Raw genomic sequence first — 20,385 nt, forward strand, 5'->3', positions numbered from 1 at the left:
AAAACACAAACCATGGACTCAGAGAACATCTTTGCAAAATACATGTCTGATAAAGGGCATGTTCAAAACTGTATAATAAGAAAATAAACAACCCAATTGAAAAGGGCAAAAAAATGTGGACAGACTTTTTACAATAGAAGATACATGTACCCAAATAAACACATAAAAAGATGTTCAACATTATGTTTATGTACTGTTGGTGGGAATGTAAACTAGTTTAGTCACTGTGGAAAGCAGTTTGGAGATTGCTCAAAGAACTTAAAACAGAACTACGATTCAACTCAGCAATCCCATTACTGGACATATAGCTAAAAGAAAACAAATCATTCTCCCAAAAAGACATATGCACTCACACGTTCACTGCAGCACTAGCCACAATAGCAAAGACCTGGAATGAACTTAGGTGCCCATTAGTGGTGGATTGGCTAAAGAAAATGTGGTACATATATACCATGGAATACTAGACAGCCATAAAAAGAATGAAATAATATCCCTTGCAGCAATACGGATGCAGCTGGAGGCCATTATCCTAAGCAAATTATTGCAGGAATGGAAAACCAAATGCTGCATGTTCTCACTTATAAGTGGGAACTAAACACTGGGCACTTGTGGACATAAAAATGGCAAAAATAGAAATGGAGGACTACTTAAGGGGAGAGGGATGGATAGAGGAAAGGGCTGAAAAACCATTTGGTACTATGATCAGTACCTGGATGATGGCATCATTTGTACCCCAGACCTCAGCATCATGCAATATATCCAGGTAACAAACCTGCAAATATCTAAAATGAAAGTTGAAAAAAAAAAAAGATGTTTGGTGTTGATAGTCATTAGTGAGATACAAATTAAAATCACAGTGAGATGGCACTGTACACCTGTTAGAATGGCTAAAGACTGATTGTACACTGCTGGTGGGAATGTAAAATGGTACTATCAATGTGGAAAACAGTTTGCAAGTTTCTGAAAACATTAAATGTTTACCATACAATTTAGCCATTCCTATTTATGTAAGAGAAATGAAAGCATATGTCCCTAGAAAAGTGTATACATAAATGTTTATAGAAGCTTTATTTGTAATAACTGGAAACAACCCAAGTGTGTCTATCAACATGTCAGTGGGTAAACAAACTGGTATATTCATATAAAGGAATACTACTCAGCAATGAAAAGGAGTGAACTAGTGATACATTCAATGACATGGATAAATCTCAAAATATTAACACTGACTGAAAGAACCAGACAAATAAAGAAGACACACTGTGTTTTTTTAGTCAGTTGGAGGTACTATAACAGAATTTCATGGATTGGGTGGCTTAAACAACAGAAATTTATTTCTCACAGTTCTGGAGGCTGGAAAGTCCAAGATCAACATGCCTGAAGACTCAGTGCTTGATGAGGACCTGCTTCCTGATTCATAGCCAGCCATATTCTAGCTGTGTCCCCACATGGCTAAAAGAAGGTGAGAGAGCTCTCTTGGATACCTTTTATAAGAGTAAAAATCCCATTCATTCACGATTACTCCACCCTCATGATTTTTTTTATTTTTATGCTTTAAGTTCTGGGGTACATGTGCACAATGTGCAGGTTTGTCACATAGGTATACATGTGCCATGTTGGTTTGCTGCACCCATCAACTTGTCATTTACATCAGGTATTTCTCCTAATGCTCTCCTTCCTCTAGGCCCCCACCCCCCAACAGGCCCCGGTGTGTGATGTTCCCTGCCCTGTGTCCAACTGTTCTCATTGTTCGATTCCCACCTATGAGTGAGAACATGCAGCCACTCTCATGGTTAGTCACCTTCCAAAAGCCCCACATCCTAATAGCATCATATTAAGATCTCAACAAATGAATCTGGAAGGGACACAAACATTCACTCTGTCCATTGCACTGTATTATTTAATTTATATAAAATTCTAGAAAATACAACTAAGCTGTTAGAGGGTCAAAGGTCTGAAGAAACTTTTATAGGTCTGTCTTTATCTTAATTGTGGTGATCATTTCACAGGTGTACATATACATGTCAAACTATCCCACTGTACACTTTAAATATGCGTGGTGTGTTATATGCCAATTATGTCTCAATAAAGCTGATTTTAAATGTCACTTAAAAAGGGATTTAGGAAAGTTCTTCAAATCTTTGGAATGTACTATTACATCCCAGTGTAATGTATGTACCAAGATATGTGATAATATGTGCCTCTGTAATCTATGTGCCTCATTTCAAGCCACAGAACTATTTCATTTAGGAGACTTGGTGACATCACTTATACCATCAACCTAATCCCTAGCCGTGATTGCTGTCATTAACATCACTGTCATTACTACAGTGGGTACGTACATCATGCCTCCACCTTCTTCTCTCTCAGAAAGAATCCTTGGTTGTCCCTACTTGTCTGAACCACGAGTTGAAAAGTCTAGGATGACTGAAACTGACCACTGGGGTCTAGGTCAATATGCCCCTTGCTAGTTTCAAGGGAGGCTGGGAAAATGAGTGTCTGGCCTTTTCCCTTCTGATATAGGAGTCAGACTGTCTTGCACCAACACTCATATGTTGTTATCTGTACCATATGCTGTATTTATGCCCTATAGATGAATGTCTTTCCTACCCTATGGATAGCAGAAAATATGTCTTAATCATAGTGCAACCTCCACTCTGCCAGGAATCAACTAGGTACTCAGTCACTCCTTGTGATATGGAATGGAATGGAATGGAATGGAATGGAATGGAATGGAATGGAATGGAATGGAGATAACTATGTCTCCCATATCACTCCCTTTAGAAGTGCTGAGGGCCTTCTGAATCTCTTTTCAGTTTGGAAAACCTGGCTACTTTCTGAATCCAAGTATGAGCTGGGTAAAAATAAAGCCGTATTTATATGGGCTAGAATATAAAAGGAGATTGAAGAATATTCAAAACCTTCCTGCTTACAAACTTATCAAGTTTGCAAAGTTGCCAGAGCATAAGAAACTCAACATACAATGCTTCTAGCTCTTCTTGGACAGATAGGCTGAGATGATTAGCTGAATTCCTCAGGACCAAGTACATACAGAAAACAGGGATTGTGGAGACAGCCGGACCATGTGTCAAATGCTACTCTGCCCTTATTGCCTACATGACCTTGAGCTTGCCCTCACCCTCTGCTCATGTGCTGCCAGCATCTTGGTACCTGGCTCAGTATGGAGCATGTGGCCTGGGCCTAACCTCTTACCACATCATATTCCCCTGAACATGTGTAATAAAACCACTGACTCTGTGATTGGCATTTGGCCACTGACAACCTCCCCAGGTTCACTCTCTCTGTGTGCCCCTACCCCAATCACCTGTGTGACCCAATAAGAGAAATGCCTGAACACTCATACCTCTGTGTACCTGTGGATTTCAAATAGCACAGCTTCTAGACAGTGCTGAGGAAACTCCGCCCTAGTGACACCTCAAATCGCCCATGTGACTTCGCTCTTTCTTCACTCCATACTGAACCTGAGCCCTTCTCCTTGGGGAATCCTTTTACTGTAAACTGTATAACACATTTACTTCATATTCATCAGTGCCCATGTGTCATTCATCCTGATATTCACATAAATAAGTGGGTGGTGGGATGTTTTATATCCCCAAATTCTAGCACAGAGGTTGGCTCAAGGCTGGTCTCAAATGATAGATGGATAGATGGTTGGATGGATGAATGGATGGATGAATGGATGGATGGATGGATGGATGGATGGATGAATGGATGGGTGGATGGATGGATGGATGAATTGATTCAATGAATGATTCTTCATCCTGATTAGTACCTTCACATTTGGAAAATGTCACTCATCATCACAGAAAAATGACAGCCCAGGCCTGAGCACTTCAAATGAGACATCTGCCGAGATGAGAGACATGACATGTTAAAGCATCTCCTTTCAGGAGCTAACCATGCTTTAAGATTCCAATTCAAATCTACTCTTTTCCTTTTCCTAAGTCATGACGAGAATGTTAATTCCCCCCAATTTAGTTCTAACTCCTTCTAGTGAGAAGAGAATGTGATGCTAAATTAAAGATTTCAACCCCTTAGCTGAGAATAATCCTTACAAAATGTATTTTTATCTCATTACTTGTTGTCCAAAACCACAGCCTTGTATATATGATCTGAAAGAGCCCATAAAAAAGTCTGTGTCTAAAAACCACTATTTGCTTTTGGCTGCACACAGCAAAATTTGATTTGCAATGATAGGAATGTCAGTCTGACAATGCAACTGCAATTTCTCTAACTATTTACCTTTAAATCTCAGTATTACACTTGCTACCAATGATATATGAAAGTAAAATATTTGCACAGTTATGTGATTCAGTCAAGAGTAGATACAGTACTGCACCTGAGGGAGAAGAAGGTGCTTGGGCTGACCTTACCAGGACCGACATTTTTGTAGTAAAGAAGCAAACTTCAGTATTGTTCGGTGGATGTGCCCTGGGTTAGGTCACTGCCCCACTGATAGCTATTGACAAACGCTGCTGAGATATGATATAATCAAAATCTCAGCTTCTGTGTGTTAGGGGGTGGGAGGTGTGCAAGTTTCATGTTGTTATAGATGCCAACTTAAGCAAGTCATTTTCCTAAATCCTTGGAATTCTTAGGTTCTTTTTTATAAATCCCAAATCTGCTTTCCTTTGCAAACATGGCTGATGTCCCTTGGAGAACTCCAACCTTCCTCTCCTTGCCTCACTCCCTAGGGTGAGGGCACGGGGGTTGCAATGAGGCATGTGAAACACCATGTATGTCTAAGAAAGACCTTACCTCTCAGATTGTGATCATTTAAAACAGCTTGTTAAAAAAAAAAAAAAAAAAAAAAAAAAAAAAAAAAAAAAAAACTTTACCCCTAAGTAAAGCTCATTTTGTTGCTAATTTAATTTTAGTGAAAGGCCTTATGTAGAATGCACCCCAGGAATTTCTGTGTGATCTATTTATCCAACCCAGGAGGATTATCTGACTCTTACAAGCTAATCCTCTTGAAAAGTATGTCTCAGTGCCATGAGGAAGCATGTGATATTCTTTACATTATGAGTGTTTGAGTTGGATCTGGAATAAATGAGTTAGGCTGCACTCTCAGCCACCTATGTCTCTGTCATTGGAGACACGTGAACTGTTCCAGGGAGGTCTGTAGTACTGTCAGAAAATCAAACAATAAATTTAATGTGATTGATTACCAAGGTGGCACATAAAAATTGTTTGCACCAAATTCAATCAATAAATATTTATGGAGTTGCTACCATGTATGAGGCACTGCTGTAGATTCTGAGGTGAGGATACTGAGGTAAGATGCTGAGGTTGAGCCTAGCTCAGATGCTGAGATTGTCCTCAGGAGCTCATATGCAAAACGTGTCGGGAAGACAGATATGGGGCAATTGAACAAAGCAACATGTAATAGGATCAGGTAGTGATTAATGCTGTGAAGAAACATCAAGCAGTGTAGAGGAATGGAGAGTTTGGAAGGAGGTTGATATTTTAAGCTTCATGACCAAGGATGGGCACTCTGGGGAAGTGACATTTGACCAAAGACTAGAATGAAGCGACAGAAAGTCATGCAATAGGAGGAGAGCTTTCCAGGCAAGTGCAAAGGCCCTGGAGCAGCAACAACCAGGAGGCCAGCATGGCAGGGAGGGAGTGGTGGGAAAGAAGGCTGGAGAGGTAGCCTGGGACCAGCTCACACAGGGCTTCTTCAGTACTGCTAAGAACTTAAGGTTTGATTCCAACTGAAGGGCCAGTGAATGGCTTATGATAGGCAAAAATTGGCTCCAGTTTATATTTTAGGCGGTGCTTTCTTCTTCAGTCTTGTCATCTTTCTTCCATTCTGATTCATATGATTGTTCCTTGAGTCAGTTGAACTCTAACTGCTTCCATGTCTTTGCAAACTTCAGTCAATGGTTATTCATGTACCTGGGTTATAAGACAAAAGCAAACAAATTCTATTCTCTTCAAACTCATTGAAACCCTGGTACCTATGACACAGTCTGCTCAATCCTCAGGTACATTTGGAGGTTTGGTTGTTTTATTTTTTCCTTCTTTTTCTTTTCTGGTTCTTCAGAAATAATCTCTTTGGGGGAAGAATTTTTTGAAGAGAGGTGCCTAGAAAAAAATTTATTATTAAATACATCTTATTTGAACCATGATATGGGCAAGCCTCTTTTTAAAATACACTTTATGTTTTAATTATATGCTTTATTTTTAGAGAAGTTTTAGGCTTCCAGCAAAATTGAGCAGATGGTACAGAAAGGGCCCTTATACTCTCTGCCTCCACACATATCTCCCCAACTATTGCTATATCACACCACACTGGTACCTCTGTTACAAGTGATCAACCTACATTGATATCATTATCACCCAAAGTCCATAGTTTACATTAGGGTGCACTCTTAGTATTACACATTCTATAGGTTTTGACCAATTGTAAAAAAATGTGTACCCACCGTTATGATATCGTACAGAATGGTGTCACTGCCCTAAAAATTGTCTGTGCTCTGCCTATTCATTTCTGTCTTTCCCCAACCTCTGGCAAGCACTGATCTTCTTATTGTTTCCATAGTGTTGCCTTTTCCAGGATGTCATATAGTTGTAATCATATAGTATGTGGCCTTTTGGGTTGACTAATTTCACTAGTAAATGCATTTACATTTCTTCCCTGTCTCTTCATGGCTTGATAGCTCATTTCTTTTTAGTGCTGAATAATATTCCATGGTCTGGACATACCACCGTTTATTTATCCATCCAACTACTGAAGGACATGTGGTTGCTTCCAAGTTTTGGCAGTTATGAGAAAGCTACTATAGACATTCATATGCAGGTTTCTGTATGGACATAAGTTTTCATTTGAGTAAATACCAAGGAACATGCTAGATGGGTCATATAGTAAGGGTATGTTTAGTTTTGTAAGAAATTGCCAAACTGCATAAGTGGCTGTCCATTTTGCATTCCTATCAGCAACGAATGAGCATTCCTGTTGCTCCATATCCTCACCAGCATTTGGTATTGTCAGTGTTTGGGACTTTGTTCAAAGGCATGTAGTTTAATTTGCAACAATGAAATACCTCATTGTTATTTTAATTTGCAACTTCCTAATGACATATACTGTTGGACTCCTTTTAATATGCTTATTTACCATTTTCATATCTTCTTTGGTCAGCAAGTCTCTTTTTAGACAAGGTATATGATATGGTTTGGCTATGTCCCCACCCAAATTTCATCTTGAATAGTAGCTCCCATAATTCCCACATGTTGTGGGAGGGACCCAGTGGGAGACAATTGAATCATGGGGGTGGTTTCCCTCATACTGTTCTCATGGTAGTGAATAAGTCTCCCCAGATCTGATGGTTTTATAAGGGGTTTCCTGTTTCACTTGATTCTCATTCTCTCTTGCCTGCCACCATGTAAGATATGCCTTTTGCCTTCTGCCATGATTGGGAGGCTTCCCCAACCACTTGGGACTGTGAGTCCATTAAACCTCTTTTTCTTTAAAAATTACCCAGTCTCAGGTATGTCTTTATCAGCAGCATGAAAACAAACTAATACAGTATACATTCCTGAAATTGTGGCTAAAATCAAATTTTGTAATTTGCATTTCCTTTTCATGGTGTCTTGTACTACATATTAAGATGATAACTGCACTTTGATTGCTCACCAACTGACAATAATGTCAAAACTTTCCACAATCAAAATCATAAATAGGGCAAAGTATGTGATAAAGGCATATTATGGTAAATAGTGCTTCATCAAATATATGTATTTGCTCATGAGAATAGTTACTCATTTATTTAACCAACATGAGTGGTTTCTGTGTGCAATATGCAGTTAGGCATCTTTATGTATATTTTTATATGCTCACAATAACCCTTCAAGTTATGTTTTATTATCTCCACTGTACAAATGAGAAAATATCAGATATTATGCACATTTTTCCACTGCAAGCCACAAAAAAATGTTAATTAAACTGTGCTTAATAAAATGAGGATATGTTGACTCATGAAACTTTAGAATCAAGAACTAGAAGGCCAGGCATGGTGGCTCACATCTGTAATCCCAGCACTTTGGGAGTCCAAGGTGGGTGGATTACCTGAGGTAAGGAGTTCGAGACCAGTTTGGCCAACATGGCAAAACCTCATCTCTACTAAAAATACAAAAATTAGCCGGGTATGGTGGTGTGTGACTGTAATCCCAGCTACTTTGGAGTCTGAGGCAGGAGAATCACTTGAACCCAGGAGGAAGAGGTTGCCATGAGCCAACATCGTGCCACTGCACTCCAGCCTGGGTGACAAAGTGAGACTCTGTCTCAAAAAAAAAAAAAAAAAAAAAGAACTAGATAGATAGATTAAGTCAGATAGGGCTTGATCTAGGACCTGAATGATATAGCAATAATCCAGTTAGTTTCTCTTAATTTCTCAGACCTACTTCTCAGTGCTGGTTCCATTCTCAGTTTCTACTGATGCCAAGATCGTTGCAGCAGCTCAGCTTTTCCATACACTCAAATTATTGTCTTCTATAGGAAAGAATAGAGGCCCCTTTCCCATTGCTCAAGCTAAAGACTTAGGATAAAACCTGACTAGGCAAATTAGCTTGGCTTAAGTCACTGTTTTATCTGGGTGTCTATTGTCCCTGCTGGAGGCTGCAAGGCAGGTTTGATCTCTGTCTTCATGAAAAAGAAGTCCAGGGAGCAAAGACAGACATTAACGCGTAATCATGCAGATACAATTACTTACTTCCTATTGTTATAAATAGTACAATGCAAAGAGAGAGAATGTTCTAGGCATGGATTGGCAAATTATGGTTCCTGGTCTCAATCTGGCCCACTGCTTGCTTTTGTGAATAAAGTTTTATTGGAACACAGTCATGCTTATTCATGTACATATTGTCTATGCCTGCTTTCCACTACAATTGCAGAGTTGAGTAGTTGCTGCAGAGACCGTATGGCCAACAAAGCCAAAAATATTTTTTCTCTGACCCTTTATAGAAAAAGTTTACTGCCCCTCCTCTGGGTACATCTAACAGAAGGAATTTAATCTCAGTGTTCAGGGTGGTATTTCTGAGGAACCAGCATTTAAGGTAAGATCAGTGATTGAAAACAGGGTATCCAGGAAAGTTTGTGGAGGGGTGAAGGTTTGAGGCAAAGTAGGGGGATATATATAGTCCCAGGTAGAAAGGACGGCCTAAATGTAGGTCCTGAATTGATAGGGTCTTGGCACATTGAGGAACACAGCGAAAGTTTGCATGGCTAAGTCATGGGTAGAGTGAATGCACGGTATGTGATACAGAGTGAGAGAGGGACCAGAAGATGCTGGGCCTCGGGAGCCATGCTAAAGTATCACAGAGGAATCCACTGATGGGTGAAAAGTAAGGGTAAGACACAGTAAGACTGGTGTCTCGGAAGTATAGCCTAGGCTGCTGTATGTAGAATGGATGGGAAAGGAAGAGGAAGAAGAGAAAAAAATGAGGACAGCAACTGGGATGCCATGGCCGTAGTCTAGGGTAGAGATGATGGTGTTTGGACTATGAATGGGAGTGAGAAAGGAGATAGGGTGCAAGATACAGTTAGATTGGGGCTTTTGTTAGGTGAATGCTGAGAATCACATGCTGGCAATGGGATGAAGTCAGGCCATTTACTGAGCTGAAGACACTGGAAGAAGAGTAGATTCAAGTGATGATGTGAAGACATGAGGAAAGATGATCGGGAGGGGCCCTACTGGTCCTGAAGTGCCATCACCACAATTCAAGTTTCTAATTGGGTTGGTCAATGGGAGACACTCTCAGTAAAGATCAGTTTAGTACCACAAACAGGCAATATCATCTTGAAGACAATGTCTTATTGAGGCTTTTGTGAAGGCTCTGGGATAGTCTTTCCTAAAATGGTCTAGGACATGAAGTACAGTTCATCTAAATTTCTCTACACTGTGTCCATGCTCTTCAATATGTCATGGAAAGTTGGGCAAAACTGTACATTGCATTTATTTTCTACCATACCCAAGATGTTCTTGTAGCACTACACACATGAATGAGTAATGCCAACACCAAGCTAAAATGTCCTTGAAAGGAAATGAAGTTCGTAATTTTTTTAAGGCCAATTGCCCACTAAAATACTTTCTGACACATAAGAGAATTTTTAGGTTTCCTTCCAAATTCAATGTTCTGTGACATGAAAGGCACTAGATGAGCTGAGACAAATTGAAGTGATGTGTTCAAAAGTCATGGTAATGTCCTGCCTGTCCCCAGATCACTCAGCGTTCCACTTCACTTTAACAAAGATCGATTCCAAAGTCAACTAATTTCATGAGCTAGTATAAATAAAATTATTAATAACTTCGCAGTCTTCAAATCAGATAACATGATTCAATTCATGGAGACACAGCATACTTTGAATTTTCCATGTCTCCTCTAATTTTCCTGTAAGAGTGTAAAGAGTCTGAAAGAAAATACGCCTTTTCAGTTGCTCAATTTGCCTGAAACATGTCTTCTCAATCTGTAACAGGAAAGGCTTTGTTCTCTCTTTCTCCCCCATATTCTCTATGGATGCCATTTTCTTTCAGCAGCTCCACCAAGCCCCAGAGCACTGAACACCAGAACCTCAGCAGCCTGGTGCTGTTCACCCCTGTTCTCGGCGTCACAGAGACACACGCAAGGGAAGCTGTGAGACGCTGAGCCTTCACCTGCGTGGGAAGTGAACTGGAAGACCACTGCCAATGGGCACAGATTATAAGAAGTCATGTACCCAGCTCTATTTACGTTTCAGGGTGCAATTGAGCCTGTAACATTTCTGTGCCATCGGTTTACTGTTACCCCCTAAAATCATCACTTTTAAAGCTGTTTACAAGATCAAAGCTGGTCAGTATAATACTACTGTGTAGAGTTATCTGAAACTTGTAAACAAGGAATACCTCCGTTTCTTCAAAATAAAGGAAACAAGAAGAGATAATCACACATGCACAGAGCTAGCCAAGGAGGCAGAGAGAACATAATGCGCCCCAGCCACCCCAGCTATTAATAATGCAATGTGCATCCACCAAGGCTTTGTTGAGAACCTACCATTTGTAAGACACTGTGAAGGGCCCTTCAGGACCCACAAATGAGTGAAGACCTCATCCAGAATGCGCACGCGGTACTGTCTGATACACAGTGCCAGAGAAGGAAAAAGGGCTGTGGGAGAGAAGAAGTAAGAAGGATCCTTCCTTTTGGCCTGGGATAGGAGGGCAAAGATGCTGGAAGACTTTTTGGAGGAAGCAGTATTTGTACAAGATCATCTTGAGAGTTGGGTAAGATTTGGCAATAGGAACAAGAACGGCAAAGGTATGAAGAACACTCTGATAGTTAACAAGGACCATAGCCAATTCTGGGTAGCTTCAGCACGGAGGAATTTCTTGAAAGGATTTTGAAATGTCCCATCCATAGGAAGGAACTAAGGCAGCATGGAGGCTGGAGGGCAGGCTCTGCTCCAGTTGTGGGGTCAGACACAGGCAGCCATGGCCAGGATGCAATTCTAGTTGGATCCAGCTGTTTTTCCCTCTGCTCAAGGTTCAAATTCCCAGCTTCGAGGGAGCTGGTGGCCTCGTGACTCAGAAAGGGTGGAGCTCCCAGTGACAGCCTCAGCCAGCTGTCCAATAGGGGAGAGGAAAAGGAAACCACATGCTCTTAGAAAGGGGCAAAGCATGTTGGGCACGTCTTGGCTGGAAAAGGGTCTGACGCTTTATTCTTCAGAAATTGGGGACGTCCCTTTTTTCTTTCTTTTGCAGCTGAAGGGCATGAGTCAAGCTTTATTCTCATATGATCTGGGTACTCTGAAGGCACAGGATTGCAAAGGCTCTAGGGTGGGAGGGAGCAGCGTGTGGCATTTCCCAGGAACAGAAAGAGGAGCTGGGGAGGCTGGAGTGCAGGAGGCAAGAAGCTGTGGGCAGGCTCAGGCCGAGCTGTCTCAGTCAGGGTGAGAGAAGCAGGACCATTAGGATGGTATACAGCAAGCAATTGTAGGAGCAGGAGAAATAGACTCAAGACACAGTTTCTTCTTCAGCTGAGCCTGAAGTTGTAGGGCAGGTGATCAGGACCTTGAAGTAGGGGAGAGCCCAAGAGGGATGAGCTAGAACCTGCCTCTGTCTCTCACTGAAACCTGCACTGACTTTTCCCCTCTCCCAATTAGAAATGGCCTCTGCCAGTTGATTGTCTTACCTAAGATATGCATTAATGTTTGCCATAGGAACAGTGCCTCCCTACATGCAGCCCTTTTGCAGTTCACAACCTGCACAACCATGCATAGTGACACTAACACACACACACACACGCACACACACATGCACGCATGCACACATATTCTGTGTCTGAGAGTAATTATTGAACCACTTTAAAAAGCTGCACTGCTTTCTCAGCTTAACAGATGTTGTGCTAAGTGTTCCGGACTTAGCATGAATTTCTCAAGGCAATAGTTTCCTGGACATCCATCTCTAAGCATGACATGAAGGACCCTAAGCAGTGGCCCTTACACTCCTTCCATGGTTCCAAAATTCTTCCCCACTCTAATCTACCTCAGGGTCTAAAAAGCCAACTTTGCTTACCATTTTAGCTCAAAGCACTCAGAGCCCCTGTTAAATACCAAAGTGTCCGTAGAGAAGGTGTCTCTTATTTACAAGCTACTGTACTTCAACTTCAGCCCCTAAAAGGGCCCTGAGAGATTGGTACCCAGGATATATAAGTTTTGATGGGAGAAGGGGAAGGAGAGAGAGAAGTGTCTGATGTTCCTTGCATACTACAAGCAGCTCAGGTACAGGATGTTTGTCAGATGGAGGTAGAGAGATGCTGAAGACAAATGTCCCACTTGACCCATTTTGCCATCAGTGGGTCCTGGCCAGAATGTACCCTTTAGATGGATTTGTCACTGCAGAGATTCTGACACTCCTGGCTGGAATGGAAATTTATCGAGGATAGAAAAATAGCATCCAAAGAATGTGTCAATGACAAAAGCGAGTCTGTTCACAACAAAAAAGAGGTGCCCCTGGTCGCAGTGTGAAGGACAGATGGGGTAAGTGGAAAAGGTCTAGTGGGGAGACTGCAAACCAGACTCGGAGAAACACATAAGATCGTTATGATGGAGAGAGGAACATCGAGAAAGCATCGAGCCTCTTCAGGGGAGGCAGCGTGGTCAACAACATGCACAGAGCCTGCGGTCTTGCACACAATCGACTGTTCCACTGGCTGAAAATGTACCCTTCAGATGGATTTGTCATTCCTGGCTAGAATGGAAAACCCCATGCCTGAAGGATCTGCCCTGGGCAAGAGAAGTGGCCACAGAGGCCCTTTAGTGTCTCCCCCGCTGTGTCTCTTTCTCTGATGTGCTTCCTCCCATCTCCAGGACCTCTCGAAGGCCGTCCCATTTAGAGTCCCTGGCACCCATGCCTGTGGAACCAAGGACATTAGCACTGGGTGTCTTTCAACTTTATTCTTTGCTTTTCCTGGCAAAGCTCCTTCAACAGCCTTAGACAAAAAAACAGGATGAAAGCATCTCAGAAGAACTTACACAATAATCCTGCCACTTGTGGACTTAGAAAAAGGATCAGCTTTTCCTGAGAAAGTGACAAGCCACAGTGTGACCCACTGGCTGTTATCAAACCCTTCCCTGGAGCCTGGGGGCCTCCAGCTCAAGCCAGGTCCCGTGAAAACCAACCCTCAAAGCCCTTGTCTAGAAGAAGCAGTTGCGGCTGCCTTGGGCATGACAATTTCTCGTTTATTATGTGCTTTTCAGAAGACATTGCCAACCAGCACCCAGTAATGGATCCTACTTGTGAGTCAATGAACACAATTTCAATCCGTTTCTGCAGATGAAAATGTTAATAACTTTGCACTTTCTCCATACATGGAAACACGTATATACACACACTCACCTCCCTCAAACCTAGTGCACATTAGATAATGAAAACAAACAGAAAATTCCTAGCAGTATATTCTTGATACATTCTGCATCTTCACAGAAACTGTCATTGCAAGTCAGTACTTGCCTACATACATCTAATAATTTTCTTTTTGAATTGCACAAGGAGCCATCAGCAAATGATCACTTTTTGCTTACAGAAAAGTCAAAATAGATTCTCTTTCTGAGGCTTAAACTGAAAGCATAATATTAATTCAGGCTAAAGGCAGCTAGCACATTTTTCCTGATGACTGTGTGACGCAGTCAGCTTGCTCTGGAGTCATCCACGTCTACAAGTCAAGATGGAGAAGAGGCAGGAGCAGAAGTGGGGAAGGTGTGTTCCGAAGTCAAGGTGTTTGCTGGAGCAATGTAACCTTCCATGAAAGTAGAGTTTGTGACCCATTCAGCTAATATAAAAACCCCAGTCTTCGGGACCAAGTAAACTTGGTTATAAACACGTTATAAGTTCCTGGCATCTAGAGTGAATCCCCCCGCACACACATTTCACTGTCACTTTGCCTTTTTGTCTCTCTGACCTATTCCCTCACACTGCTGCCTCTTTCTACAGGAAAGCAACTCCACACTTGCTTATCTCTGAGCTGATGGTGGATGCATTGCCTGGACTCTAAGAAATACTACACTTTATTTTTGTCTGATCTTTAAAATTTTTTTCCTCCCAACTTATTTGTCCTTTTGGCTTCTAGGTGGACATGCCCAGCAGGCTGCATTTACCCTGCTGATCTGTGGGCTATTTTCACCCTTCTCGGTGAGTGCTTTCTTCCTACTCTGATGCCAGTCTCATCCCCTGAGGACGGCCCATGGAAAATCACCCCTTCTCAGAAACCTGCTTTTCACATGAGCTGTCTAGTGGGAATCTTGAAGTGGGAGCTTCGTAGGTTCTCCAGCTGCCCCTACTCCCATCTTGAAGGCCCTGCCCAGAGCAGATGTTCTGGAAATATGTGATGCAGGAATGTATAAACCCAGTTCAGTTCTGTCATTGAGAAGATGAAGAAACTTAGATTAAAAAAAAACATAACTTGTCACACAAAGAGTGGGTGACAAAGATGAGAAATGACAAAAAACGGGAAATGGGAAACAGATCAATATCGATTCTTTCCAGTATCAGTTTGTGAGTAGAAACAGCCTATATTGAACAGTCTCCAAATAACTAGGAAGAAAAATGTAATTAAAACTTTTATTCTCAAATTGTAAAATCTGTGAAGAACTGATCAGAGTTTCTGCTTCTTTTTTAAAAAGATTTTTTGCCTCTTAATACAAAAGTTCAATAGCCACATAAAAATTGGAAATATGTGAATAACATAAAGAAGGAAAGCAAATTCGGCTGTACGTTTAGAATCCCAAAGAAAACTATCGTCAACATCTTTATTTAGTGTTTTTTCTTGTAAAAACACATTTTAACAAAACAGTTGTAATCATACTGTGATTTTGTGTACTTTTTGTTTTTTATTTTTAATATTTCAATATTTTCCCCTAGTTCTCCAAGTTATTAAGAAATCTTTATAAATAGAATTTATATGGTTGTATAATTTTTCAGGAAATTGATATAACAATAACATAAAGACCCCTTATGGTTCAATTTTACATTGTTTCCAAGGCTACCTTACTATAAGTATTGTTGCTATGAATATCTTTGTGGGAAAGGGGATGGATTTCCATTTTTGGTACTTTTTTCCTTAGGGTGGATTCCCAGTCGTAGAATTACTGAATCAATATCAGGTCCATTTTCAAGGCTCAGGTTATTTGTTATTTGAAATCCACATTGCCAAATTGTTGTCCAAAATAATAATATAAATTTATATGCTTACTAGCAGTATGTGAGAGACTATTTTATCATACCTTAATGAACATTGTTTTTATCATTTAAAAATATTTCCAGCCATGAGCCTGTAGTCCCAGCTACTCAGGAGACAGAAGCGGGAGAATGGCTTGAGGCCAGGAGGTCAAGACTATGGTATGCTATGATACCACCGGTGAATAGCTACTGCACCAGCAGGTTGTCCACCCTGGGCAACACAGTGAGACCCAGTCTCTCAAAAAAAAAAATTTAATATTTCCTAATTTGTAAGGTAAAAATTGATACATTTGAGTTGCTTTAATTTCTATTTTCTCAGTTCTCCATGAGGTTGAACATTTTCTCATTTAAAGTACTGGTCATATTTTTATTCTTTTTATTTTTATTTTTTTTGGGGGGGTGGAGTCTCACTTTGTCGCCCAGGCTGGAGTGCAGTGGCGCAATCTCAGTTCACTGCAACCTCCACCTCCTGGGTTCAAGCGATTCTCTTGCCTCGACTGACCGAGTATCTGGGATTACAGGTGCGGGTGCCACCACACCTGGCTAATCTTTGTATTTTCAGTAGAGACAGGGTTTCACCATGTTGGCCAGGCTGGCCTCAAACTCTTGACCTCAAGTGATCCACCCGCCTTGGCCTCTCAAAGTGCTGGAATTACATGCATGAGCCACCTCTCACCCAGTCTATATTTTTATTATTTTTAAGATCTGTGTGTGACCTTGCCTGTTTATCTGTTAGAATATTAGTGTTTTGTGTCAATTTATATTAACTTTTTATCTATTATAGATACAATTTTTATATCTGTTGCAAATATACTTTTCCAGTTTTTGTTTGACTTTTTAAAAGCTAAATGAAAATACAATAAATTGTACACAAAGTGCAAAATTAGACAAAGTTGAACCTACACCATCAACACAATCAAGACAATGAGCTTATTTATCACCTCCAAAAGTTTTCTTTGACCCTACACCATCAACACAATCAAGACAATGAGCTTATTTATCACCTCCAAAAGTTTTCTTTGACTTGTTCATTCCCCATCTCCAGATGACCACTGATCTGCTTTCTGACACTAAGTTTTTCTAGAATTTATGTTAGTGAAATCACATAATATGTACTCTCATTTTGTTGATACTCTTTCACCTAGCATTATTAATTTTGGGTTCAATCACATTGTTGTGTCTAACAATAGTTCATTCTCTTTTTCATTGCTGAGTAGTATTCCATTGTATGGTGTTGCCAATTTATTTATTCATTCCCCTGTTAATGGACGTTTTGTTTCCAGATCTTTGCTATTGCAAATGAATATGCTATGAGCATATTGTATAAGTCACCTACAAGTCTTCCTGTGGACATGTGCTTTTGTCACTCTTGGAAAAATAATACCTAGTAGTGGAATGGCTGGATCATATAGTAAGTGGATATTTAATGTTTTCAGAAACTGGCAAACTGTTTTCCACATCAGTTATACCATTGTATGAGAGTTCTAATTTCTTCACCTCCTCACTAACATTGCGAATAGTCAGTCTTTTAATTAATTTAATTTAATTTAATTTAATAGATTTGTAGTGGTGTATCATCACAGCTTTAATTTGCATTTTTCTGTTGTGGAATGCTGTCAGCCTTTTTCCATGTGCTTATTCCTCACTGTATTTCTTCTTTAATGAAATATCCTTCAAATCTTTTGCCCATTTTTCTTGTTTTTTTAATTATTGAGTTTTGAGGGTTATTTATATATTCTGTATAGAAGTACTTTATTAGATATATAATTTGCAAATGTTTTCTTCCCGTCCGTGGCTTCTTTCTTCCATTTTCTTGGTAGTGTCTTTTGAACAGCAGAAGTTTTAAGTTTTAAATTTTGATGAAGTCCAGTTTATCAATTGGCTCCTTTCTGAATTAAGCTTGGCATTGTATCTAAGTATTTTTTGCTTAACCCAAGGTTACAAAGTTTTCTCCTATGTTATTTTCTTAAAGTTTTACCTATCTTGGCAAATACATATCCAATTGCTCTGACCCATTTAAAAAAGCAAGTATCCTTTTGTCACAGTATTACCTTTGCACTTTTGTTGACAATTAGTAGTCTGGATACGTGAAGGTCTAGCTCTGTACTCTATTCTGTTCTGTTTGTCTCTTTTTCAATCTTTATATCAATACCACCGTGTCTTGACTACTGTAATTTTATAGGTCCTAAGTCAGGCAGTGTTAGTACTCAAAAGTTGTTTTTCTTTTTCATAGCTTTTGGCTATTCCAGATCCTTCATGTTTTTATATGAACTTCCAGAATAAGTTGGTCAATTTCTACAAAATCATCTGCTGGAATTTTGATTAGGATTGCACTGAGTTTGTAGATGAACTAAGGAAACAACTGAAAATATAATTTCACTTATTGATTAATGAGCATATGATATCCATTTATTTAAGTCTCTTTTAATATCTTTCAGCCATAGTTTTCAGTATGCAGGTCTTTAACATCTGCATTAGTCAGGCTTCTCTTTAGGGACAGATCTTTAGCCAGATCTCTCTCTAAGTATTTCATGTTATATAATGCTATTATAAACGGTATTGTTTTTATAATTTTAATTACTAGGGTATATGTATGTATATGTATTTATATTAATATATAAATTTATATTATATATTAAATTTATGTTATATAAATTTATATTAATATTAATATATAAATATATATTTATATAATATATGTATATTTTTATATTATATATTTTTATATATTTATATAGATATGTAAATATATTTTTATATATCTATATAAATACATAAAAATATATATATTTAAAATTGATTTTTTGCATATTGATCTTGCATCCTGCAAGCTTACTAAACTCATTTATTAGTTGTAGTAATGTTTAGGTAGATTTCATCAGATTTTCTGCTCAAATCATTATGTCTTCTGCAAATAAAGACAGCTTTACTTCTTTTCAATCTGGATGACTTTTATATCACATATTGACTTACTACACTTGTTAGAAATTCCAATAAATGTAGAATAGAACTGGGGAGAGTACACATTCCTGTCTCATTCCTGTTCTTGGAGGGAAAACATTTGGTCTTTCACCACTAAATATAATGTTAGCTGTAGGTTTTCAGCAAATGCTTTTGAACAGCGTGAGGAAGTTCCCTTTTATTCCTAGTTTACGGAGAATTTAATGTTTATGGAGAAGCAAACAGGAATGCTGCAGAATTTTGTCAGATGCTTATTCTGCATGTGTTGTGATCATCAAATGATTTTTCTTTTGTGTTTATTCATGTGGTGAATTATGATTGCTTTTTTAATGTTACATAAAAAACCTTACATAATAGACATGATGTATTACCCCTTTCGATATATTATTGGATTCAGTTTGCTGAAATTTGTTTAAAAGTTTACATCCATGTTAACAACAGTATTAGTTTGTAGTTCTCTTTTCTCATAATGTCTTTGGTTTAGCCATCAGGGTAAGGCTGACTTCATAGAATGAGTTAGGAAGCATTCTCTTGTTTTCTATCTTCTGGAAGACTTTGTTTAGCATTGTTATTGTTAATTTCTTTAATGTAGAATTCTCCAGTGAAGCCACCTGGGCCTGGAGTTTTCTTTGTGGGAAGATTTTTACCGACAAATTCATTTTAGACATAGGAATATTCAGTTTATCTATTTCTTCTTGAGTGGGTTTTGATAGTTTGTATCTTTCAAGGAATTTGTTTCTTTTGTCTAAGCTGTTGAATTTATTGACATAAAATTGTTCATAAAATCTCCTTATTATTCTTTTAACGTCTGTAGATTCTGTAGTGATATCACTTAACTCTCTCATTTCTAATATTGGTAATTTGTGTTTTCTACTTTTTTCTTGATCAGCATGGCTAGAGATTTTTCAATCTTATTGACCCTTTCAAAGAACTAATTTTTTGGTTCATTAATTTTCTCTACTGTTTTTCTGGTTTTTATTCTATTAGTTTCTGCTCCAATCTTTATTTCTTTCTTCTTCTTACTATGTGTTTTATTTGCTTTCTTTTTTGCTAGTTTTCCAAGGTGAAAAACTAGGTCATTAATTTGAAATGTTTCTTCTTTTCTCACATATGCATTTAATGATGACTGTATCTCTAAGTACTATTTCACAGCATCTCACAAAGTTCGATATGTTGTATTTAGATTTTCGTTCAGTTGAAACTATTTTCTAATTTCCCTTTTTGATTTCATTTTGACCAGTGGGTTTATTTAGAAGCATGTTATTTCTAAATATTTGGTGATTTGCCAAATATTTTCTGTTATTGTTTTCTAATTTAATTTCATTTTGGTCAAATAAAATGAAATTATTTGACATAAATTCGACATATACTTTGTGTCGACCTGAATTCTTTTGGATTTTTTGAGCACTTTTTATGGCTCAAAATGTAGTCCTTGGTAAATGTAATTTATGTCCTTAAAAAATAATGTGTATTATGCTGTTGTTAGGTGGAGTGTTCCATAAATGCCAATCAGATCAAATTGGTTGATAATATTTAGATATTCTATATTATATTCTTATTGATTGTCTGTCTACTTCTTTGACCAATTAGTAACAGAGGTGTATTCAAATCTGTGGCTATCATTTTGGATTTTTTAATTTATCTTTTCAGTTCCATCAGTTTTGCTCATATAATTTGAAGCTCTGTTATTGAGTACATA

At 38.9% G+C, this 20,385-nt stretch overlaps 1 protein-coding gene across 1 annotated transcript in view; it reads left to right on the forward strand.

Moving 5' to 3' along the window:
- The window catches only part of LOC119627981 (protein CASC2-like), a 38,111-nt gene that overhangs the window by 8,452 nt on the left and 9,274 nt on the right, over positions 1 to 20,385 (forward strand). The window contains exon 2 of the mRNA XM_073019394.1: positions 1,342 to 1,459. Coding sequence (XP_072875495.1) covers positions 1,446 to 1,459 — 14 coding nt within the window. The 5' untranslated portion in view covers positions 1,342 to 1,445. The remainder of the gene's footprint in view (positions 1 to 1,341; positions 1,460 to 20,385) is intronic.

The sequence above is a fragment of the Chlorocebus sabaeus genome, chromosome 9 (assembly GCF_047675955.1).
Source record: "Chlorocebus sabaeus isolate Y175 chromosome 9, mChlSab1.0.hap1, whole genome shotgun sequence".
Classification (NCBI taxonomy): Eukaryota; Metazoa; Chordata; class Mammalia; order Primates; family Cercopithecidae; genus Chlorocebus; species Chlorocebus sabaeus.